The 21484-nt window shown below is 41.1% G+C and overlaps 1 protein-coding gene across 2 annotated transcripts in view; it reads right to left on the reverse strand.

The window, feature by feature from the left end:
* GRM7 (glutamate metabotropic receptor 7) overlaps positions 1–21484 on the reverse strand; it is a 405590-nt gene that overhangs the window by 198290 nt on the left and 185816 nt on the right. For both annotated transcript variants that reach the window (XM_060271366.2, XM_088662372.1), the window contains exon 3: positions 2514–2655. In XM_060271366.2, coding sequence (XP_060127349.2) covers positions 2514–2655 — 142 coding nt within the window. The remainder of the gene's footprint in view (positions 1–2513; positions 2656–21484) is intronic.

Below are 21484 nucleotides of genomic sequence, written 5' to 3' on the forward strand. Positions count from 1 at the left end.
GCCAGCTGCCTCAAGCTGCAGGCTAGGAGAAGCAGCTTATTGCCCTCCTCCTCCTCCTCCTCCTCCTCCTCCTCCTCCTCCTCCTCCTCCTCCTCTGGTGCCTGCCCACTGTGTGCCTCCATGCTCAATGCCACCACCCCAGCTGTCTCCCTTTCAGTCAGTTTGAATATTTGCATGCCCTTCAACCCTCACCCCGTGAAGTATATCCCGTCACATCCAATCAACAGCCTTCTCTGGTCACGACAATGGAAGACGTTACTCCAACTAGCTTAGCTCCTGCCTCGGCAGCAGCCAATCAAAAGTGGTCTGTGTTGATAATAATGATAGCAGATCTCCATTAACTATTTCCCTGCTTATTTCAAAACGACGTGGAAGCCTTCACCTCTGCAGGTTCAAGTCATAAGCATCTCAATTTTATGCCTATTCTCATTTTCTTTCTCCTTTCTTCTCTCAGAATCCTTACTCAATGGTCCTTTATTTCCTTCATTTTTCTCCCTCTGTTTCATGTGCCTTCTGAAATATTGCTTATACCTGTATATTTCAAATAATTGAAAACAAATCATTCTAAACCATGTGACAATCATTCTATATAAGATGGTTCTCAGTGGACAACAATTATAGCCTTTATCTCCCCATCCCAAAGATTGTGAAAATATTATATATTTCAAATAATTGAAAACAAGTCATTCTAAACCATGTGACAATCATTCTATATAAGGTGGTTCTCAGTAGACAACCATTGTAGCATTTATCTCCCCATCCCAAAGACTGTGAAAATGTTCATCCTGAGTACTGATTGAATAACTTAGTGGTTTAGGTATCTTGCATTTTCTATTCCAGAAATTTGCTCAGTAATTTTCTAAGACTTTGGGGGGTTATTGGTTTCTTAATCAGCTCTCATCTTGGTTAAAATTAAATCAATGCAACACAGTCTCCGGACAAAATGGTAACTTGTATGAATACAGCTTTTTATTTTTTTAAAAAAACATTTTTAAAAAATGCACACATGAGCATTGAGTATGCCCAATCCTCTAACTGAACATGTGTTAGTGACCAGATGTTGCTTGGGATTTTCAGCTGTTCTAGAGTGTCATTAGGCTTACTAGACCTCCAGGTGTGACCTGAAATATCCAGGTTTGCCTAGCCTCCTCCAGCTGGGAGGTGGAGGGCTTGAATCTCCAGGTGGGTGAGAGTGCTTTTAATCATAATAATAATAATAAAGAATTTATTAAGAAGACTGTGCATGAAACTTTCAAGCTTCAGCTTGGCAGGAGCTGTCTGCAAACTACAGCATAGACACTTTGAGACAGGGGTCTGCCCTCCTCTGCTCCCCTTCCCAATTAATCTCAGTCTTCAGATGATTTTGATCATAATGTTTACATCAAGTATTTTCTCTCTTTATTGTTTGAAAAGTTTTAGCTTAGGGTTGCCATAATTCAGAAAGTAAAAAACAGTTGTTGAGCGTCTTCTTCTTTTCGTTTTTTACAAATTGCTGATGCTAAAAAAACCTGCAATTTTTCAATTGACCTGCCTAAGATCCAGGACAAAGCGCCACCTTTCAGAACCACCCCCCCCTTGAAATCCCAGTAATGTCCAGAAAAACCCAGGTGTATGGTAGCCCTATTTTAGCTAAACATCTTTTACAAATCTGCTTGCAATAGCTTTGATCTTGACTATCAAACAACTCTGATTGTAAAAAGTCTATGTTTAAAGAATTTTCATAGTAACAGCTCTTGGTGAATTCTGCCTTGATTTTGCACCTCTGGTCCAGCAAGGCTAAATTTCAAAGTATCAAGTTACCAGACCAATGGCTTCAGTTTAGCTACTTTGCAAGTGAATTGCAAAGCAACTGAATTCTGCAATTAGCTTCAAAGGACCTGTGCTGTAAAGTACAAAATATTTGGATTGCAAACTAGTGATCTGAGATGCAGATTGCACTACCAGCTAATTCATTTGGTTCTTACCATACCTTTAGGTGTACACAAAAGTAACTGTTGTCTAGTTCACGCATATCATTGTAGGACAAAGGTTCTTGGAATTTACCACTTCAGAATGCTGACAAGCAATCACACAACTGTATATTATCTATAAATATGTTTTGATGGACAGATTGATAGATAGGTAGATAGGTAAATAATCACTCTATGTACATAGTACACTAGAGACCATGGAGAAAAGTTCTACTGAGTATTTTCTGCTAGCACTTTCTGCTAGTGTACCAGTTTTGTATGGGAAGGGAATTTTCCTATGGGGAAGAATTCAACCATATAATCTCCCTCCTTCAGTCTGAAGTGGTACAGTCCAGGGACAACTGTGTATCAACATCTATTGTTCATGTAATGCACAGAAATTTTAATACACAACACCGATGCAGCTCACAAACAGTTCCACTAGTAGTTTGAGTTGCACATTCTGTTCTATGAGTATATGCTCTTGAAATTATTTTCTATATTTTCCTGCTAATCCACAAAGCCATTATGTGTAAACAAGTTAATTTCTCCAGTCATCCTTACTTTATATCCTCATCGTAGGCAAATACAATGATAGCCCTGGCTCTGGGAGTATCTAGGAGCAGCTTGATAATTTTATCAAATTCGTAGGTCTTGTCTTTGCGATCCTGAGGGATTTTCAATGACTGAGCAATGCAGAGGTTACCTGTTAACAGAAAGAAAGAAGACAAGATGCTAAAATCTGTAAATTAGTGCAAGAAGGAATACTGGGGGGGAAATAGTGGTTAGATGAAGACTTCATTTGTCCAGTGTGGTCCAGTGGATGTGGTTTTAACTCTGGGGGAAATGGATCCAAATTTCCACTCAGCCATGAAGATATCTGGATGTTCATATGCGAGTAATTAGATCAGCCTAACCTACCTCAGAAGTTCTTAGCTAGTCCAACCTGGTACTGTGAAGATTAATAATTCAGGAATATTAGGGTAACCTATAAATCAACAAGGCAGTCTAAATGATTGAAAGTGGAGGGAAAAGAAGAAAAATGCAGACAAATCTGAAAATCTGAATCCAGAATTAGATTTCTATTAAATTTCCCAAACCTTATTGAGTCTGAGCCCAAATGGGGCTTCCTAAAATCTAGACTGCCTTCCAAGTGTGTAGAAGCATTGGGCTTCGGTTTTTCACCTAAAATACTTCATGGCGTGGAATGAGTCCATCCCTGCTACCCTCACATAATAATTGAGAGGGGTGTGAATCCAAGGCCTGTAAAGAGAGATTGATCTGTGCACTGCAGGCGAGGTGCTTTTGGAGAGGACTCAGCAAAACAAAGCAAAAGACATAGCAGGTTCTGGGATGCGGCCATCCCACTTAAGGCTTTGGCAAGTTGTACGCAGATGGAACTCTAACCACGATTTCACCTTTGGCTGGAATTCACTATAGCTTAAGAAAGGTTTCCTGAGAAGAGATAACAACATGAGAAGGAACATGCTTGTCAACAGACGAGAGAGAGAGAGAGAGAGAGAGAGAGAGAGAGAGAGAGAGAGAGAGAGAGAGAGAGAGAGAGAGAGGGAGGGAGAGGGAGGGAGGGAGAGGGGTTGCATGATGCTGTAAAGAAAGGTAAAGTTAAAGATGATTTAAAAGAAAAGAAAAATCTCATGCATGGAGTCTGTTTTCAATTCTGCATTGTGCTCACCATTGAACTTTGGAGTGGTATACTTACTTTCTGCTACTGCAAACCTTTTATTTAAGGCGATGCCAGAAAAAAGCCACATGAGCACTGGTGGTGGTAGGTACTGTAATAAGATCTGATGCCCATTCCTCACACTGCTTTGTAAACTCAGATAATGTTAATACCTAGTTTTAGGGTTCTGTGTGAATGGTGGGGGTGAGAGGCCGATGCGTACGTGCCCTCAGGCTCACTCTGATCAACAACAGATTGTTCTGAATTCTTAACTATTCAGTGAAGCGGCAGGTTGTCCAGCTAAGACAAAGGACAGCCAAGTTCAAATCTCCACTAACTGTGAAACTTCCTGAGTGGCGTTGGGGCAGCCACTTCCTCACAAGTGAGCGGGTAGTGAATCATGTATGTTGGCCTGACCTTGAAGAATAGCTGAGGTGCAAAACCCAATCAATCAATCAGTCAATCAATCAATCAATCAATCAGAGATGCCTTTGGTCTTAACTGTTACAAAACAAATTTTGTCTCATGAACATCAACTAACTAATTTAAAAATCTAATATATGCTTTATGTTTCCAGGGTGGGTGGGTGTGTCAGAATTGCACAGACGTGAGCACTGTGCACAAATTATGCATTCCTCCTCCAGAAAACCTGTTCTTTATTTTGATAGAAGATGACATCTCATAAACTTTCCTACTATTCTCCCCTCCCCTGTTTCTTTCCAACACTGGGTCAGAACCTGCACTAATGGCCTGTCCACTGCAACCGGGACACATTTGGACATTAACCTTAAGCTTATTAATAGCACAGCAAACATGCGAGGTACGGCTCTGTGGAGCCTCTGCTCGACAGGGATGGTGTTAAAGCATTGGAGTGATGCATAAATGGAAGGGTGGGGAGTGAAAATCCATTTCCCCAAACAATATTGTGAAAATTGCCTGACTTTATAGTTACTACTTTCCCCTGCGGCTTGAGTCTCTTTGGCAGACAGACCCAATTGCTTCTGAATTGTCCAAGTCATTTAAATTCCCAGCACTATCTGTCCCTGGCTGTACTCACAGGTAGCACAGAGACACTAAAACATTTAGCCTGAAACATCCCCAAAGAACAGCCTGCTAGACAAAACATAAAACCAAAGTGAGACTTTCCTCATGCAATCTTTCAGGAGAAGAAGAAGGTTCTATTACTGAGTGCAGTTCGGGACAGCTACCATAATTCAGGGCAGCCAATTCATCACAGAGTACAAGAGGCCAACTTGCCATCTTATTTTTTAAAATGTTTTCAAATTGCTGTGCAAACACATCTACTATATGTAAAATGGTAACTTAAATATAAACCTGTGGTAAGCCAGTTTTGTTTTTTTGTTTAAATATAAGCAGTATATAAATTGTATGGATAAATAAATATCACACAATTTGTATGCAAATGATCATTCTGCTTACCATGTAGGTACAGTAAACCATTTCAAATTCTAATATAGTGGTACCTCTACTTATGAATTTAATGTGTTCCGAACGCACATTCGTAAGTCGAACAAAATTGTAAGTCAAATCCCATAGGAATGCATTGGGGGGAAAATTCGCAAGTCAAAGCAACCCTATCTAAAAATTCATAAGTAGAAAAAATCCTGTCTAAACCACATCCAAGATGGCGGACGGAGCTCCATTCGTAAGTAGAAACATTTGTAAGTTGAGTTATTCGTAAGTAGAGGTACCACTGTAAAGATATATAAGTCCTATTCTCATAGATCTCATTCTCCTGGTTGCTTAAAGTGCTTTAGGTTTTAACGTGCAACAGATATTTACTACTAAGGGTATTAAGTTATATGACATTTTAAATGCTAGGCTACTGATATTCACCGATTCTGCCTTAGGCACTGCAGAGAAAAGAATCACGACAGAAAGGAATCACATTTCCAAAGGTCTAATTTCCAGCTTCACAATGGGTTCCTTCTCTAACATTTCCAGATCTTTGCAGTTTCATCAGAGGAAACCAATCTATCCTGTCACATCTCATAACAGCTGTAGTGTCCTCCAGCAGATGTCACTATGGCATAGTTTGTCATTATTATAAGGCTAAGATATATGCATCTGATCATTTATGTTATGGCTTCTTAAAGAAAAATGTATAAAATAATAATAATAATAATAATAATAATAATAATAATAATAATAATAATAATAATATCTTCCATCAGGTTTGCTGCCAACCCTGCCAATAGGATGGCTGGTGGAAGCTCAGGCTCGATATCCTGGGTCTGCGCTAAGAGACAGGCTGGATCCAGAGGGATGCTACCCTGGATCCAAATATGATAAGTTTTAGAATGTCACGTATATGTTTGTTTGTTTGTTTGACTTTGACTGAGAAGATGAAATAAATGACTGGAGCCTACTCCCTGGGATCATCCGTCCAAAAGCAAGTAAGCAGCAGCAACAGACTACTGTTGCAGTCAACTGATAAAGAAGTGGGAAAGATAGATTGTTTTTCTTTGGACCCAGCAACCATTTTTGCTCACTGGGCCTTGGGAACAGGACTTTGCCATGGATGGATGAACTGAGCTGGACTGAGAGCCAACATATGGAAAAAGAATGAGAGGGAGACAGTTGGGCTATGCTGACTTAAGTACCCAACCCCGGCTCAGCCCAAGACACACTAGCATAACTTCCCCATCCCAGCTCAGCCAGCTGGGTCAAGCAAGTCAAGTCCTTGAAAAATGGGTATTCTGTGAAAGTGGCTAGGGAGGAACCAGGCAAGGGAGACAGACCTTTTGTTGGGTCCTAACTCCATTCAGCTCTGTCACATGACCTGGCAACCTGGTAGAACTTACATAAGTAAAAAAAAAAGAGTAGTGTAAGTTAAACTATTTTAAAGGCTTCTTTCCCCTCTGCCGGGTTGAGGTCGGCTCAATTGCCAGTTGCACCTCTCCTGAACAAAGTCTGGGTCTGACATACTTTATGCCAGTGTGTGTGTGTGTGTTATTGTTTGTTTGTATTTTGGTTGTTATTAACTTATGTATTTTGTGCTTTTAGACCATAAACCTCACTGTGATCTTTGGACGAAAGGCACTATATAAATTTAATAAAATGAATTACACTGGATTCCCATATTTAGGATTGCTCTCTTATTCTTGAGCTGCTTTCCTAGCCCTGCTGAATTCTAGGATGTACTTCTCAGCCAGGTAAGTGAGGCACTAGGCTTTGGGAAGGAGGTGTGAGGCTCTGGTAGTGTCCTAGAGCCCTCCTGCCTTCTTCCCAAAGCCCAGAGTTTTCTAGGCTTTGGGCAGGAGGCAGGAAGATATCCCCTTGGCCCCTGCGCACCACTGGAGGAAAGCTGAATAAGGACTGGCTAAATATCTTAGTTCAACCCTAGCAAAAAAAAAAAAAGAGTCAGATGAAATGCTTACTACTTAAAAAAGGAAAAGCCAGATTATAAAAAAAAATGCCATTTGAAGCACACAAGTGTGTAACATATATGAGGTTGTTTGTTTGTTTTCTTCCTGAGAAAGCTCAACAAACCTTAGAATGGCTATGTAACATAATCAAAATGAGCTCATGTGATTTGTAAATGTATTCCCAACTGAAACTGTCGTCTAACAGAAGAGTTTATGCTTTGTTGCATATAATTGGGCTTATATGTGTTCTTGCCTATGTGGATCAGATTAAAATATGCCTAGCTCACCAGATTACATTTGTGCATGTGCGTGCTCTGGTCCATGGGGTCATGAAGAGTCAGACATGACTAAATGACTAAACAACAAAACAACACACAAATATATATGCAATCAAGTGTCTTGAACTATTAATCATGGATTCAAGGAGCAAAGCTGTCAATCAAGTAGCAGTTTATCCACGCAGAAACGGAATTTTTTCTCAGAAAATCCAGTACATTACCGGTCTGCAGAGGAAACATATGGAATAACTCCTTTAAAATATTTGCTTTGATAAATAATGCCTTATATATAACGAACTCCAGTGCATTCACCTCTCCATACTCAATATCTCACCTTTATGTCATACAGGTTTCTAAGAGACCGATATACCTTGCATCTAAAATAAGAGATGCCCTCTAGATATTCTCATGAAACCCAAATCAGCATCTCTTAAAGGGCTCATGTCTATAGGCTGTTCAGGCCCTGCAATGAATACTTTATGAAATCTGACAAGGTCAAAATCCAAGGCTGCATGGGTTTAGGCCATGTTAGCTTAACAGCTGTCAGTTACTCCCTACAGCAAGTTGTTTCAAGATGGCTGCTCCAATATGTAGAGCAAGAAATGAGTAAAGGATAGCCAGGATATAAAGTTCTAGCTTACTTTTAAAAAGAAGTCGATCTTCTTCACACTGTGCCATATCATAAACTCCCATTTAATCTCTTCTTTAGGTCAAAAGCCAATTGCCATTTTGCACGGGGGAGACAGGGTCTCTTCCTCTTATACATATACTTTGGCTCACAGGACTAGCATATCAATTATTTGGTTCCTAGCTATCATCAAATTGCAAGAGATAAGAAAGGCAAATATGGTCATATTCACAAGTGGGATCTGAATAATGTGCTGCAGTGTAGTGCTCCTGTTCAGGCTTCCAGTCAGCAAACAAGCCCTTTTCCAAGATATTCCCAGTATACTCCCATGGATTTCGATTACCAATCACAGAAATCAGTCAGTATTCTTCCAAGTCTGCTGATACCTCCCTCATGTGCATGGATGATGCCATTTTGGCTACATAAAGCCTAATACAACAGTGGCATTCCTTGGGGTTATGAAGATGAATTAGTTAAGAATCATGCTGTAATAAACATATAAAGTGTGGGTTTATATGACTGTTTCCTAATAAATATGGATGCAATATGCACTTGAAGCATAATTTGTTTTTTTGCAGAGAATTTCTGTGTGGAATGAGAATTAAGATTCCTTTGGAACTTGTCCATATGGATTTTTTTTTACTGAATAATTTTAAATGTTTCTCTGTTTATTGGTTGGTTTTATATATTTTCCCCACAGCAAACCTAATCTAAAGCAAAATTAAACAGAAGCCATAGTGTGTAAATTGGCAGAGAAATGAAAAATGTCTAGCACAGATGAGTTAATTAAGAACTTTATTCTATTAAAGTTGTCACTGTAATTTTTGGTGCATTTTTAATGCAGTTCCCTGGTGCATTTTATCACCTCAAAGACTCACTTTTATTATGACAGTTAAATCAAGCTTCTTTAATCTACCAAAATCAAGGCAGTCGCTGGAAGACTAAATTGAATGCTAAGAATGGTGTAAATGATAATTATGGAAGAGATGGAAAAGATAGAATAGTTTTTCTTGATGGATTGATTCTTATCTAAAAATAGGTAATTACAGGGCCTCATAACTTGTTAACTCCACAATGTCCAATGTAATGAATTCTCAATTGTTAATTTTGCAAGAATTGTCCTGCAGAGGAGCAAAATTATTTGTGTATGCATAAATGACACATGTATGCATAGGGGACGACAGAGGACGAGATGGTTGGACAGTGTTCTCGAACATGAGTTTGACCAAACTGCGGGAGGCAGTGGAAGACAGGAGTGCCTGGCGTGCTATGGTCCATGGGGTCACGAAGAGTCGGACACGACTAAACGACTAAACAACAACAAATGACACATAACCAACCACATCACATCTTTTCTCTGGTTAGCATTCACAAGAATCTGAGCATCAACCATTACACTTTTTTTTTTGGTCATATTAGAAATTAAATAAATAGATATATGAAGGGTCCCAGGTATTTGTTTCAACCCCTAAAACTAAAATGGCTATGTTAAGAAATCAAACCAGGGAATTACCTCATAATTGCTACCCATCTAATATAAACTTCCAGATAATTTTGGGGGGTACTAAGATTGGTCATGGTCTCACAAGTGAATTGGTCATAGATCCTAAAGGGGAGGAGATACTAGATGTGAACCATGGGTCTGATCCTAATGAGGGTGAGCCGGAAACCCAGTCTAACAAGAAAAAACTACTTGCAGACTTGAAACTCAACCACCTGTGTGTCCTTAAACATGTGTCCCAGCTCCCTATGGCCTGTTCCCTACAAATGCTGGAGGCCATGCTGGGTTCTAAACATCATTGGAACAAATGATCAATGTCAGCACTATCAGACTTCTGGCAACTTCTGTCCAGGTGAAATTGCTTCTGACTTCCTGTCCCTCAATTCCAGTTGCTTTCTTGTTTGCTATGAGTTTCTAGCTGACCAGATAACAGGGATGCTCACACAGAAACCTCACCTTGCCCTTCAAGAGGCCAAAACAGGAGAGCTGGCAGGGGTCAGAGAATGTGCACACAAATTATCCGCTTAGGCTAACTGTGCCTCCTGTTAATTATTTTGAGGCAGACCCTGAAATGATAAAAATCATGGGCTTGTACAAAATGGAGCAGTTTATCTGATTCCCCAGTTTACCGACTTGCAAGGTTATTTGTGAAGTGCTATCATCTAATCTCCCATTCTTCACATCTTCTTAACCTTATCCTATTAGCTTAGGTCATTCCGCACCTCAGACTTTTAGTTATGGTTTCTGCAAGGCCACAAATGAACTGTGCTTAGGCTCCCATTCCACAGATACTAGACAGACAGTGGCACACATTGTTCCTGAATAAAGGCATAGGGTGAGATTCAACTAATAAGCCCTCCTAGGAGAAGCCAGTGCAAAAAAAAAGAAATTCTGCTACTGCAGTGGGGCTTTCTCCCCTCTCCTCCCCCATCACCCTCCAAAATTGGCTGGGGGGGGGGGGCAGAAGAACCCATAGAACAGCCCAGAGGGAAATCAGGAAAGAGTCCTCCCATCTGGCAAGCTGAAAAGCTTGCACACTGACAGACAGACCACTGGTGGTACATTGCCTTGCTTCCTTACAGTTGTGAAACACAGAGCTACAAAACAGGTTTGTGATATGTCCTAGAGAGAGGGGAGGGAGGGAGGGAGGGAGGGAGGGAGGGAGGGAGAAGGAGAGAAAACTTGTTTGTTTGCCTGTTGTCTTTGAGTGCAATTTCATTGTAGGCAGTGGGCATCGATGCTTGCCCATTTCTGATTTGCAGTCATTTGTCTGCTACCTAGAATTACTGGTTGCAACACTGCTCACAAACAATACCTTCCAGCACTGATTTGGCTCCATTGCCCAAAGCAATTTCCTGCAACCTCCGCATGCCCAGGAGAATGTTATGCTCTGTGACATTGTTTTATTTTTCTGAACTGCCTCTTGGAACACCACACTGTAATTTAAGAGATTGTTCAGTGCTGTGCCATTCTTACAAGGATTTCTCTCCAGCCTCTGTATTAATGCGACCACCTCTAGATAGTGAAGCATTTTACAAGTTGCAAGCACAAAGCCTTTAAAAAAAATAAAAATAAAGCTTTTCTGATTTATTTATTTTCATGGACAGATGCATAGTGTTCCAGCCTATTTCAGATGACTGTGCAGTCTTCAAGGCAAGCAGTCATTGTCAACTAAGGAAAAAAAAATCAATGAGCAAGAAAGGCATAATGACTAAGCGGTAGGTAGCATTTGTACATTCTATAGGAAGCCAGCTTGAATGTTCTCTAAATTTTAATAGATTAGTGACTGCAGAGCACAGCATAGACTTGAATGTACAAAGCAGCAGGTATAGGAAGACTGATAGCATATGGATTTTGAAAGTTGCCATTTGGTATTTGGCACTATTGGCTGAAATAAAGTTGTGTTCTTGCGTGCTCCTCCTTGGTTGCTCTTCCTACTTGGCCAGAAGAAGAAGAAGAGTTTGGATTAGATATCCATTTTTATCACTACCTAAAGGAGTCTCAAAGTGGCTCACAATCTCCTTTCCCTTCCTCCCCCACAACAAACACTCTGTGAGGTGAGTGGGGCTGAGAGACTTCAGAGAAGTGTGACTAGCCCAAGGTCACCCAGCAGCTGCATGTGGAGGAGCGGGGAAGCAAACCCAGTTCACCAGATTACGAGTCTACCGCTCTTATCCACTACACAACACATTATGGTATTTTAGGATCATCTTCACTCTTCGATTTCTGTCACATTTCCCTTGGTGAAATATTGCCCCTCCCCTCTTTTGGGGCTGTGGTGCTTTCAATGTTGAACCTGAAAATTAGCTGAAGTCCCTAATTCAGAATCTCTTTTCATTATCTTTGAATAACCACTGGAGCTGAAAGGCAGATGAAAGTAAGATCTATTGTATCTGATTTGTGTCTGATTTGAAACCAAATGGAAACTGATGACTAAGAGAGGTGCCCTCTGACAGTCCTTCCATGAATCTCAAACACCTCAAGAAAATATACAAAAATGCTCCTTGAATTTGTGCTGAGGGCCACTTTTCATGAACAGTTTGGAACCCATTAAAAATGCCTAACACTCCCTCATCCAGGGTCACACATAACTGACAAGTTGTGGTAGTGAATTTGGGTGTGCATCCTAATCCACATTCTGCCTGAACTAGTCATGCCATGCAGTTAAAGCTGGATCAAGGCAACGAACGGTCTTGTTTTGCACAGTTGGCAGGCAGTAGAACTTCCAGTGCAGCATATGAAGACAGGAAAGACCTGCCTGGTTGTCTAGGCAATCAAGGAAATGCTTCTGCCCTCCCCATTCAAAGTAAGGGAAAGAATAAAGGACATGTTTGCCATTAGTGACATCCACATGGGTGAATTGGCTACAGAGCACCACAATATTGCTGCATTTACTTATCTCAGGGGTAGTCAACCTGATGTCCTCCTGATGTTGTGGACAATGAGCAATGGTCAGGAATTATGAAAGCTGTAGTCCAAAACATATGGAAGGCACCATGTTAGCAACCCCAACATGGTAACATGGTTGTAGCAGTAGAGTCCTTTAAGTTTCTGGGCTCTATAATTTCTCAAAACTTAAATTGGTCGGGCAACACCAATAGTATTATTAAATATGGCCCACCAGAAGTTGAATTTCTTGCAACAATTAAGAAAATTTAAATTGCCCCAATAAGTGTTGATCCAATTTTACACAGGTACTATTGAAACTGTTCTCTGTAATTCTATTCATGCCTGGTATGACACAGCCTCCAAGCTAGAGAAGAAAAGGCTCCAAAGAGCAGTAAGAACTGCAGAAAGGGTAATCGGTGTTAGTTTGCCTTCAATAGAGACACTTTATGCTGTCCGAGCTAGGAAGAGAGCAGAGGGAATTGTTGTGGACCCTTTGCATCCCAGTCATCAACTGTTTGATTTACATCCATCTGGACGTTGCTACAGGACTCTATACACAAAAACAGCTAGGCACAAGAACAGCTTTTTTCATTGTGCCATTAACTGTTAAATTCGTAGTTGGGTAGTGGAAGGAGAGGCCAGTTGTGGGGTGGGGTTCCTTTGCTGTGCTGTTGTATTGTGAGCAGTACAGTGTTTGTATGAGGTATGTTTTTTACATTGCAATGTAGTCAAAGCAAAATTCCAAGTATGCTTGGTACGTGGCCAATAAATTATTCCTATTCCTATTCCTATAACACCATGATATCACAATGGGTCCTGTGGTTGGCTTTGATTCTGCAGTGACTTTTTTTTGTTTTATTTGGAAAAAAGAACACTGAAGCAGGAACAGATTGGCATACCAAATAGAAGGTGGTAGAACTTTTGCTTTGTAGAAGAAGACTCAGTGTTCAGTCTCTAGCATCTCAACTTCAAGAGATATAAGAAATACTTCTGGGCACATTGCTGAATGGGACCAGATGTATGAATTGCCCTGGCTCCGAGCTCATTTTTGGCCGCATTTTGCAGTGCTTTAGATACGTAAGTATGGGGATTCAGAGAAACAAGTTTGGTCTTGGCATATAAAGTGGTAATGGGAAAACTGTGGGGTCCCAGATGGTGTTGGATGTAGCTCCCATAATCATGGCCAATGATAAGAACTGCACCTCAAAAGTGCTTCAAATGTCTTGATGAACCCCAACTAATAATTCAATGAGTCAAAATTTATTATATGGTCAAAGAGCTGGTAAAACAGAAATAAAAGAACAGCATGGTGAGGTCCATCCATGTTCTTTGAAGCAACCATGTAAGCCCATGAAAAGCATCCATGTGAATCGCTTCTCAGAGAAAGGCAAGAACAACCCCCCCAAAAAAATATTTTCTCTCATCGAGTCTGTCACACTGTTTCCCAAGCAACCTTAAAAATATCCAAGTTGTTTCAAAGTGAAAGTGAGATATCAGGTAGCAGCTGATCATGAGTCATTCTTCACTTTTCCTGAGTGTAGAAGGTGATATGCAAATAGGCATTTGAAAACTGTATTAACTTTAATATGCGGAATGCTTTGTCAAAAAAGAATAAACGAAAAACTCCACCCAGCATGTTATTAAGAGTCTGGTTCTTTTCTTTCTGACCCAGTTTCTATATTATGGTATGGCATTGTTGATTCCAAAGGAACTGCTCTCTTTCAGTTTTACCTATGGAAGTTTAGATCCAGTTCTACCTAGATCCAGTTTGCAGTACTCTTAAAAACTAGCTTGTGCAAAGTTTAATCAGGGTTAGTATAGCTTTAGAATAATTTATATTGGTTTATTTTGTACCACACCAACTCCCAAGCTGAACTGAAGTTGAATTTACACAAATCATTACATCTTTGAAGCCTACTGGAATATGGGGCTTGAACTGGAAACCCTCTTAGGCCAAGGTAGGCAAGTACAGGAGTAAATCAAGAGCAAGGAGCAGCAGGTGACTTCAGTGATCTCCTGCAGAGGATTACTGCCATGTCTTCTTTTATTTAGATCATGGTCTTTTTATAAAGACCCATTAATGTAATGTGATCAACAAGACATCCCTGGGTTGTTGGGCGGGTCAGTTTGGATGGCCACATGAGTGATTGGTGGTTTTGCTGTTACTGGGGAAAGTTTTATGTTGCAAGTATTTTGATTGACGGCCATAGCAGTATATATTCTTAGGAAGCAGTTTGCGCTTCACTTTTGCTGCTTACAACGGATCTCCCACCCTCCCGCCCTTTATTTAGGGGTTCTTTGCGCTTGACATTGCTATTCCTGTCATGGGGTCGCCTGTTTTGGAGCAGGGGCCTGGTAGGAATTTTGTCCACTTGGCTGATTGGCTGGTGCCCTGTGGTTTTCGCCTACTGCATAGCAAATTGTCACAACTTGTAAGGTTGCGGTCAGGCATTGGTTCAAATTGGATGGGGAGGGGTAAGGATTTGGCTGGGCCAAATTTGCTGCTGCCTTTAGGGGTATTCCGTTAAAGGAATCCTGGGGTTCCACATGTTTGTCCGTACCCCCGGTAGGGGCCTTGGGGAGCATCTGAGGGAGAGGTGAAGGGTGTGGCTCCCTGCCCCGTCCTCTCTCAGAGGGTGGTCACCTACTGGCTTTCCTAGTTCACTAGTGGGAGTCAGATCTGTCCCAGGTAGGGGACAGATGGCGGGATCCAATGCCTAAGCAACCACTCACATTAGTTATATTCAAATAAAGTTGTGGCCAAATTAATGCCAAAAACCTTAAACTTAAATTCTGAGTGATGTGTGAGTTATAGGGGGGGGGGAATGTCTTGGTACCTTGACACGCAGCTGTACTAGCACTCTCACAGATAAATTTAATGAGCATACATCCCCAAAGATGCTTAAAGTATTTTCCATGCTCTGTTAACAAAACAATCTAGCATTAGGCATATAAATAAAGCTAGCCCGTCGGTCATCACTCTACCTCAAATCAATGTAGAGTCATTCTCTTTTGAGACCCTCAAACTGCATATGGGCAACAGAGCCCGTTCTTAGAAATCATGTAACCAAAAACAGGCCTCCTCAGTCATACAGTAAACTGAACAACTGTACAAGCATATTAGACAAATCCATTGGGGAAAAGGCTATTGATGGTTATTAGTCATTATACCTACATATAACCTCCAGAACCCAGGGTGTTCCATGAAACATGAAATACTGTATGGCAGACTTGACTATAATTTTGCTACTTTCACAAACAAAACTCAGAATTTAATTTACCAGTTGCTTTCAGGACCATCTCACAGAAGTGACAATCATGAAACAGTCTACATTGGGAGCACTTCAAGCACACCTGCTGTCATGAACCAAATAGCTACATGAATCAAATGGCACAAGCTGCCCAATTCTTTATGAGGACTAGGCTATTTATTTGGGGAAGGAAACAATGTCATGTTACACTGCACAACTAGAGGTCATCGGCATCAGCCCTTGGTCAAACCAAAACAGGTATAATGGGGTGCTACAAAATTATATGGTTCATTTGCCATCCATTTCACTTTGGCATATTTTAATTAACTCATTAATTTTTTTCCCAAGCTTCCAATTAGTCATATAAGTCTATGTGAATGACTATGTCACTGAAGCAGCCTTCTGTATCAGGAAGGGGATGGTGTTATATCACACAGTATAGCTTTCAAACAGATGAAATGATGCCACATATTCCATCCTGATTACCTTACTTCTGCAACAAAAACATAGTTGATGTCGTGTCCAGGCTACATCTATTTAAACCCAATGTCTATTATCGTTGCAATTAAGGGAGCAGATCTTACATCAGGTGGGCATATTTTTAGAAGCAAATATGTAAGCAAATATATAAGCACATGAATCACTCTGAGGCGGCAGTCCAGATCTCTGCCTGGAAGCAGCAGATATTAATGGAGCAACAAAACCAGAGCTTCACCCACTAAGCTCTGCTGCTGATGCCAGCCAGGATGGAAGGTGGGAGGGGCATGGGAAAATGCACTTTTGTTGGGCTGGTTCACAGGTTAGTGCAGCAAAGAGGCCTTGATCCCTGCTGCTGGGTGGTTTCTCAATTAGGAGTTTTTTTACTAGCTAATGATGATAGGGATACCACCAGTGGTAGCTTCTGTCCACATTTGGAGTACGTGTGTTGAGATGTTCATCACTGGGAGGACTTCATTGCTGCCGCCAGAGCTGGGGCAAGGCTGGGTGAAGTGATACCCTTGCTCCATTTAGACCCCTCCAGCACCATGGATTCAGAGTTTGGATTGCCCTGCCCATGAAGTTCAAACTCACCAGTGTTCTATATCTGCAGGAATATTCTCAAGTGCTACGTAAGCGTTGGTTGACAATGAGACCGTTGCAGATAAATGAGCTTCTTTCTGTCTTGCATTGCATTATTGCTATTAACAAAATTTTACCAGTTACTAGGTGATGAAGCAAAATAGCAGCTAGGGCTCGTAAATTTATCACAACATTGTCAACACTGCAATAAAGACATTGAAAAATCCTGGCCTCCAGAAAAGATAAATTAAATCATTATCCCACCATTAAATGGCCATAAAAAATGTTGTAGGAGCTGGCTTGTTCTTTTCCTTCCTAATGAATATTGCAGCTATGATTTTGTTTGCAACATATGCAGTAAGGCTCCTGCTCGAGGACTGAAGTCGCAAAGAAATGATACGCCACAATCCTCCTTACGTCTCTTTTTTCCTATGGATTTGAAATATAGAATGATAGCCAACTTCATGCCAAGGGCTGTTGGGCATCAGCAGATTAAATGCACATGGTACCAATCCTCCAAATGTTCAGTGAACATGGCCCTGTGCTTACCTACCATATAGCTGCCTCCACCCCACCATGAGTGGACACACAGAGGGACAACAGCCAACATATGAAAAGGATCTGGGGCTCCAACAACCTCACTGATCACTGCCTGCATTCTCTAAATCTGACCTCTCCCACTACCTGTAGAAGCCCACGCCTGGAGTTCTGTTGACTATTGGTGAGGCAGTGGATCAGAGCAGAGTAGACCATAAAAGTGGCTGTGCTGCATGAGACTACAAACCCACCTCGTCTTGCATCTTATTTCTAGAAGCATGGAGCAAGCATGAAAGATAGCTGGCATAGTATGAAGGAAGCAGCTCTTCTCTTCACCCTCAACCATCCACTGGATTTTACCGAGTTTCATTTAGCTGCCATGGTTCACGCCACCAGGTAGCCCTATCTGTCCATTCCCTTGTCTAATTCTCATTAAAGTCATCTGAGGCAGTGTCCATTGCCAGAACCCACAAGAAAAGGCAACTAGTCTCAGCACCTGGGATGCTTATTATTATTGTTTATGTACATGCAGTCAAAAGAGGCCCTCAAGACTGCTTGCAGAAAGTAGCACGCAAATGCAAAAAATGCAATACAATTTATAAAAATTCAAAACAACAAAATCTTAACATGTTAAATACACACACACACACACACACACACACACATGTGCACAACCATTGTTGTTCACACCAAAAAGGCAGAGGACAGTTGCCATAAGAGAGAGCGAAATGAATACTAAGGCGGGGTACAGCAAGGCAAGTGGGAAATCTGGTCCTTGCTGGTTCTAGCAGTCCCTCCCCTGTAGCTGTCACTGAGTGTACAAGCAGGAGGGGCTTGGCTACTCAGATGAATCAGTTCTTATTAAATGCCAAATGGTGTGCTCTATTTTTAATGTATAGTTTGAGAGCTACTATAGGTCACGGATCTTGCAGCCCAAGTAGGTTATGCATTTTTATTCAGAAGTAAATCCCACTGTGATTAAAGGGGCATGCTCCCAAGTACATGTGTTTAGGATTTATTTAGTGATAAAAATGTGCCCACATCAAGCTGTGTCCATCCTTTGCTCTCCAGCCAGGCCTGGCCTTGCTATGCAGCAGTGTGAGGTGATCAGCTTCGGGCTGCACCATGAGGGACTGAAAGAGGAGGTAGGGATTCATGTCAGAATGGTGCAACAAGAGTTTTAAAAGTGTTGCCCCATATGCTGCAGGGTGGAGGGAGAGGAGAGAGATTTGGTGTTCGCTACAGGCAGCAAAACATATTGGTTTGGCACTGTGTCCAGCATCCTTTCTGGTTTGGCCTAGCTGCAAAGTAACTATATTGGAACAGTGACATTTAAAAAAGCAATTCCAGACTAACTGGATTGATTGACCAATTAATTAGTACAAGCTAGCACAGAGAGCTAATGCAGTGTTGCTATGTTTATCTGAAAGCACACCTGAAATAAAGAGCAGAACAAAGTGAAACCAGTTTTTTAAAAAAATAAAAAATAAAATCCTTAGGAATAGTTGTGTTAATATGTTACAGCAAAAATAGCAAAGAGTCTTTGGGTACCTTCAGGTCTAACAGTATTTAAGGTGACACAATAGAACTTTGTTGGTTTTGTTAGAAATGGCCTCTCAAATCCTTAAAGAAAGATATTTTCTTTAAAAGCCAGAACTCTTCTCCCTCTCCATAAGGCCAAATTGGCTTTCGATAGATAAGTGACAGTAGCAAGAGATCATCACAGAAGCTAAGCCTTTGGGTTACCACAAGAGAAAAAGTGGATGTGAGTGGTCAGGGTTCCCCAAAATGAACTGACAAATTAGTTTTGAGGTTTTTTAAAGACGTTTTCAGCTTAACTTTGCAGTGCAGCACAGTCTTCATTATCTATGAAGAGCAAAAGTGTGTGTGTGTGTGTGTGTGTGTGTGTGTAGCTCTGGACCTGGCCTGCTGAAGCCATATAATTCAGACCACTCTGACACAGAACACATCCTATATACTTGGCCAAAGGAAGCTTGGTCAAGGAAGAAAGAAAAATAGTGAATGACTCCTTTAAAGGAGTCTGCAGTTCATTTCAGCCTATAAAATGTATTTCTGGAACCTATGGTGTGAGTAATTTCTGACCACTCTAAAATCTGCCATTTTGGGGGGCTGGAAACCTTGAGTGTGTAGTGGCATCCCAGCTCCAGAGTTTCTAGGATAAAACTGATTATCTAGACCCATTTCAACCCATGGTTGATATGGAAACCTATTTTCATTTGTTCAGCCATACAATGCATCCATGTTCAAATTGGGCCCTAACCACTATGCACCTAGCATTGACATGCCAACCTTGCTAATGTTGTTGCCCAGCATAGGTGGGTCTGAGTTCACCATGAAGCCCTATTTATAGAATTCTGCAGAACTGAGCAGCCTTACCCTGCCTGAGAACTTGCTCAAATCAAAAGTATCAGGAGCACTTCAAACTCCTCCCCCCCTCCACACACACAAAAAACAACAATGTGGGAATTCAGCTTCATTATTTAACATGCAAGGTTTATGAAAAGGACCTTTGTTTTGTCATCCTTAAGTTTTGTTTGGTATCATCCTTACTTCCAAGCTCCCTGGTTCTCAGTTGTGTCAGTTTTAATTTGTTAATCCATATTTATATATTTACTTAACAAATCACAGCACACTGTGGTTTTCAAAATAGGTTCTGTCACATAGCCACATACACAGTTATTCTAGTTGTATCTGAGAGTATGGCTGAACATGTGGGGGGGGGGGAATGCATGCTGGAAATATTAATAGGGAGGTTGATGCAGTAAACCAGGAGAATCAAGACTAGGACCATGAATGTTGTCTGCAGATGTGATCTAAAGTAAGAGAACATGCCCTTGAATATTTTTAGCTCAAATCGTGTGGAAACGGAAAGGAAGGGCCAACAATATACTGCAATTAAGCAAGCTGACTATTCCAGATACGGAAGGGGGGGGTGAAAGCCTTCCCAAATCAAGGACAAATCAGTGGATTCCACACACCTAACTTGTGTCTATTTATAAGGCCGAGCAATGTATCCACATTTAAAGAAAGAGCAATAACTTCAAAGGCTTATCTGCCTGCTGGGTTGAAAAGTTCACAACTTCGCAGATTTATGAGCTGTTACTAATTTCAGCTGTGTAGGCTGTCTCAAAAGTTTTGTAATAGAGCACAGTCTCCATTCCCCGCAAGCCAGTCTTTCAAACCCACTTCTGTTTAACAGCAATGATTCCAACTGATCAGAAATATAATCCCTTTACTGTAATGTCTGCCTCGCTGGCTTTGGAAGCTGGGTTTACTAGAGCTCCACCTTAATGACTTCCCAACTATTCCAGTTGTGGCTGGCATGCTCCGGTCTCTTGCCTCATAGTGCAAATGAAACGGGGTAGGCAATTTATTTACATATGGATCAAATATTGCAGTGCAATTTTCATCTAAATTCAAAACAAGGCACTTTGAAAAAGCTGGAGCACTTAGGGTTTTTAAAACGCTTTTTGTTTACCTGTTTCAAAGCTCAGAAAAAGAAATGCAAATATTTTTTCAGCAAACTCTGTTACCATTATCTTCTTCTTCTTTTTGTATGAATGAGTAAGCCAAGTTTATGGCATCTCCTGATGAATATTGGAGGATGTAAAACCTAAGAAAGTAACTCAATTCCAAAAAAAGAGGCTCAGATACAGCTTTCGGAGGGAAGAAAGCAGCATGGCAAAGTGTTAAGAAAAGAGGCAAGGAGAACCAGTGAGTGAAATGGGCACTGTAGAATCTTACTATTTGCATAAAAACAGAGGATAACTAGCTGCTATGGTGTTGGTGTTGTATTGGGTTATGCAAACCACTATTACCTGTGTGTAGAGCATGAGTGTGAAGAGTGAGGAGCAGGGCCAGTGGCTGCTGCTCCATTAGGAGTCACTGCCCCACTAACTAACCTCAATCTGCCCTCAGCCAGTGCTCAACTTGCCTACCATATTGTGTACAACCAACCCAGGTGGGTCTGGACTCTACCTGCTACTGGTCTCCCAGTCTTCCACCCCACCAATCTCAGAGGCAGCAACCACCACTGAGCAGGGCCATGCCTTTAGCCCCACCCTCAACATTACATCTCCCCACATGCACAGCCGTTGTGTGACCAGAAATAAGAAGTGTCCTGATTGTGTGGAGGCCCTGCCTGTGAATCGGGATTTCTTCTTGTGAGTTGGGAGAATCTCATTTCTCATTTGTCTCATTTGATTTAAATTCAGTTCACTATGTTATTTTGCAATTTTCCTCATGAAAATTTATCATAATTTCTTCTAATTTTTACAAATTATTTCTTCCTAATGCATTTT

The sequence above is a fragment of the Zootoca vivipara genome, chromosome 2, assembly GCF_965207765.1.
Source record: "Zootoca vivipara chromosome 2, rZooViv2.hap1.1, whole genome shotgun sequence".
In the NCBI taxonomy this organism is placed as follows: Eukaryota; Metazoa; Chordata; class Lepidosauria; order Squamata; family Lacertidae; genus Zootoca; species Zootoca vivipara.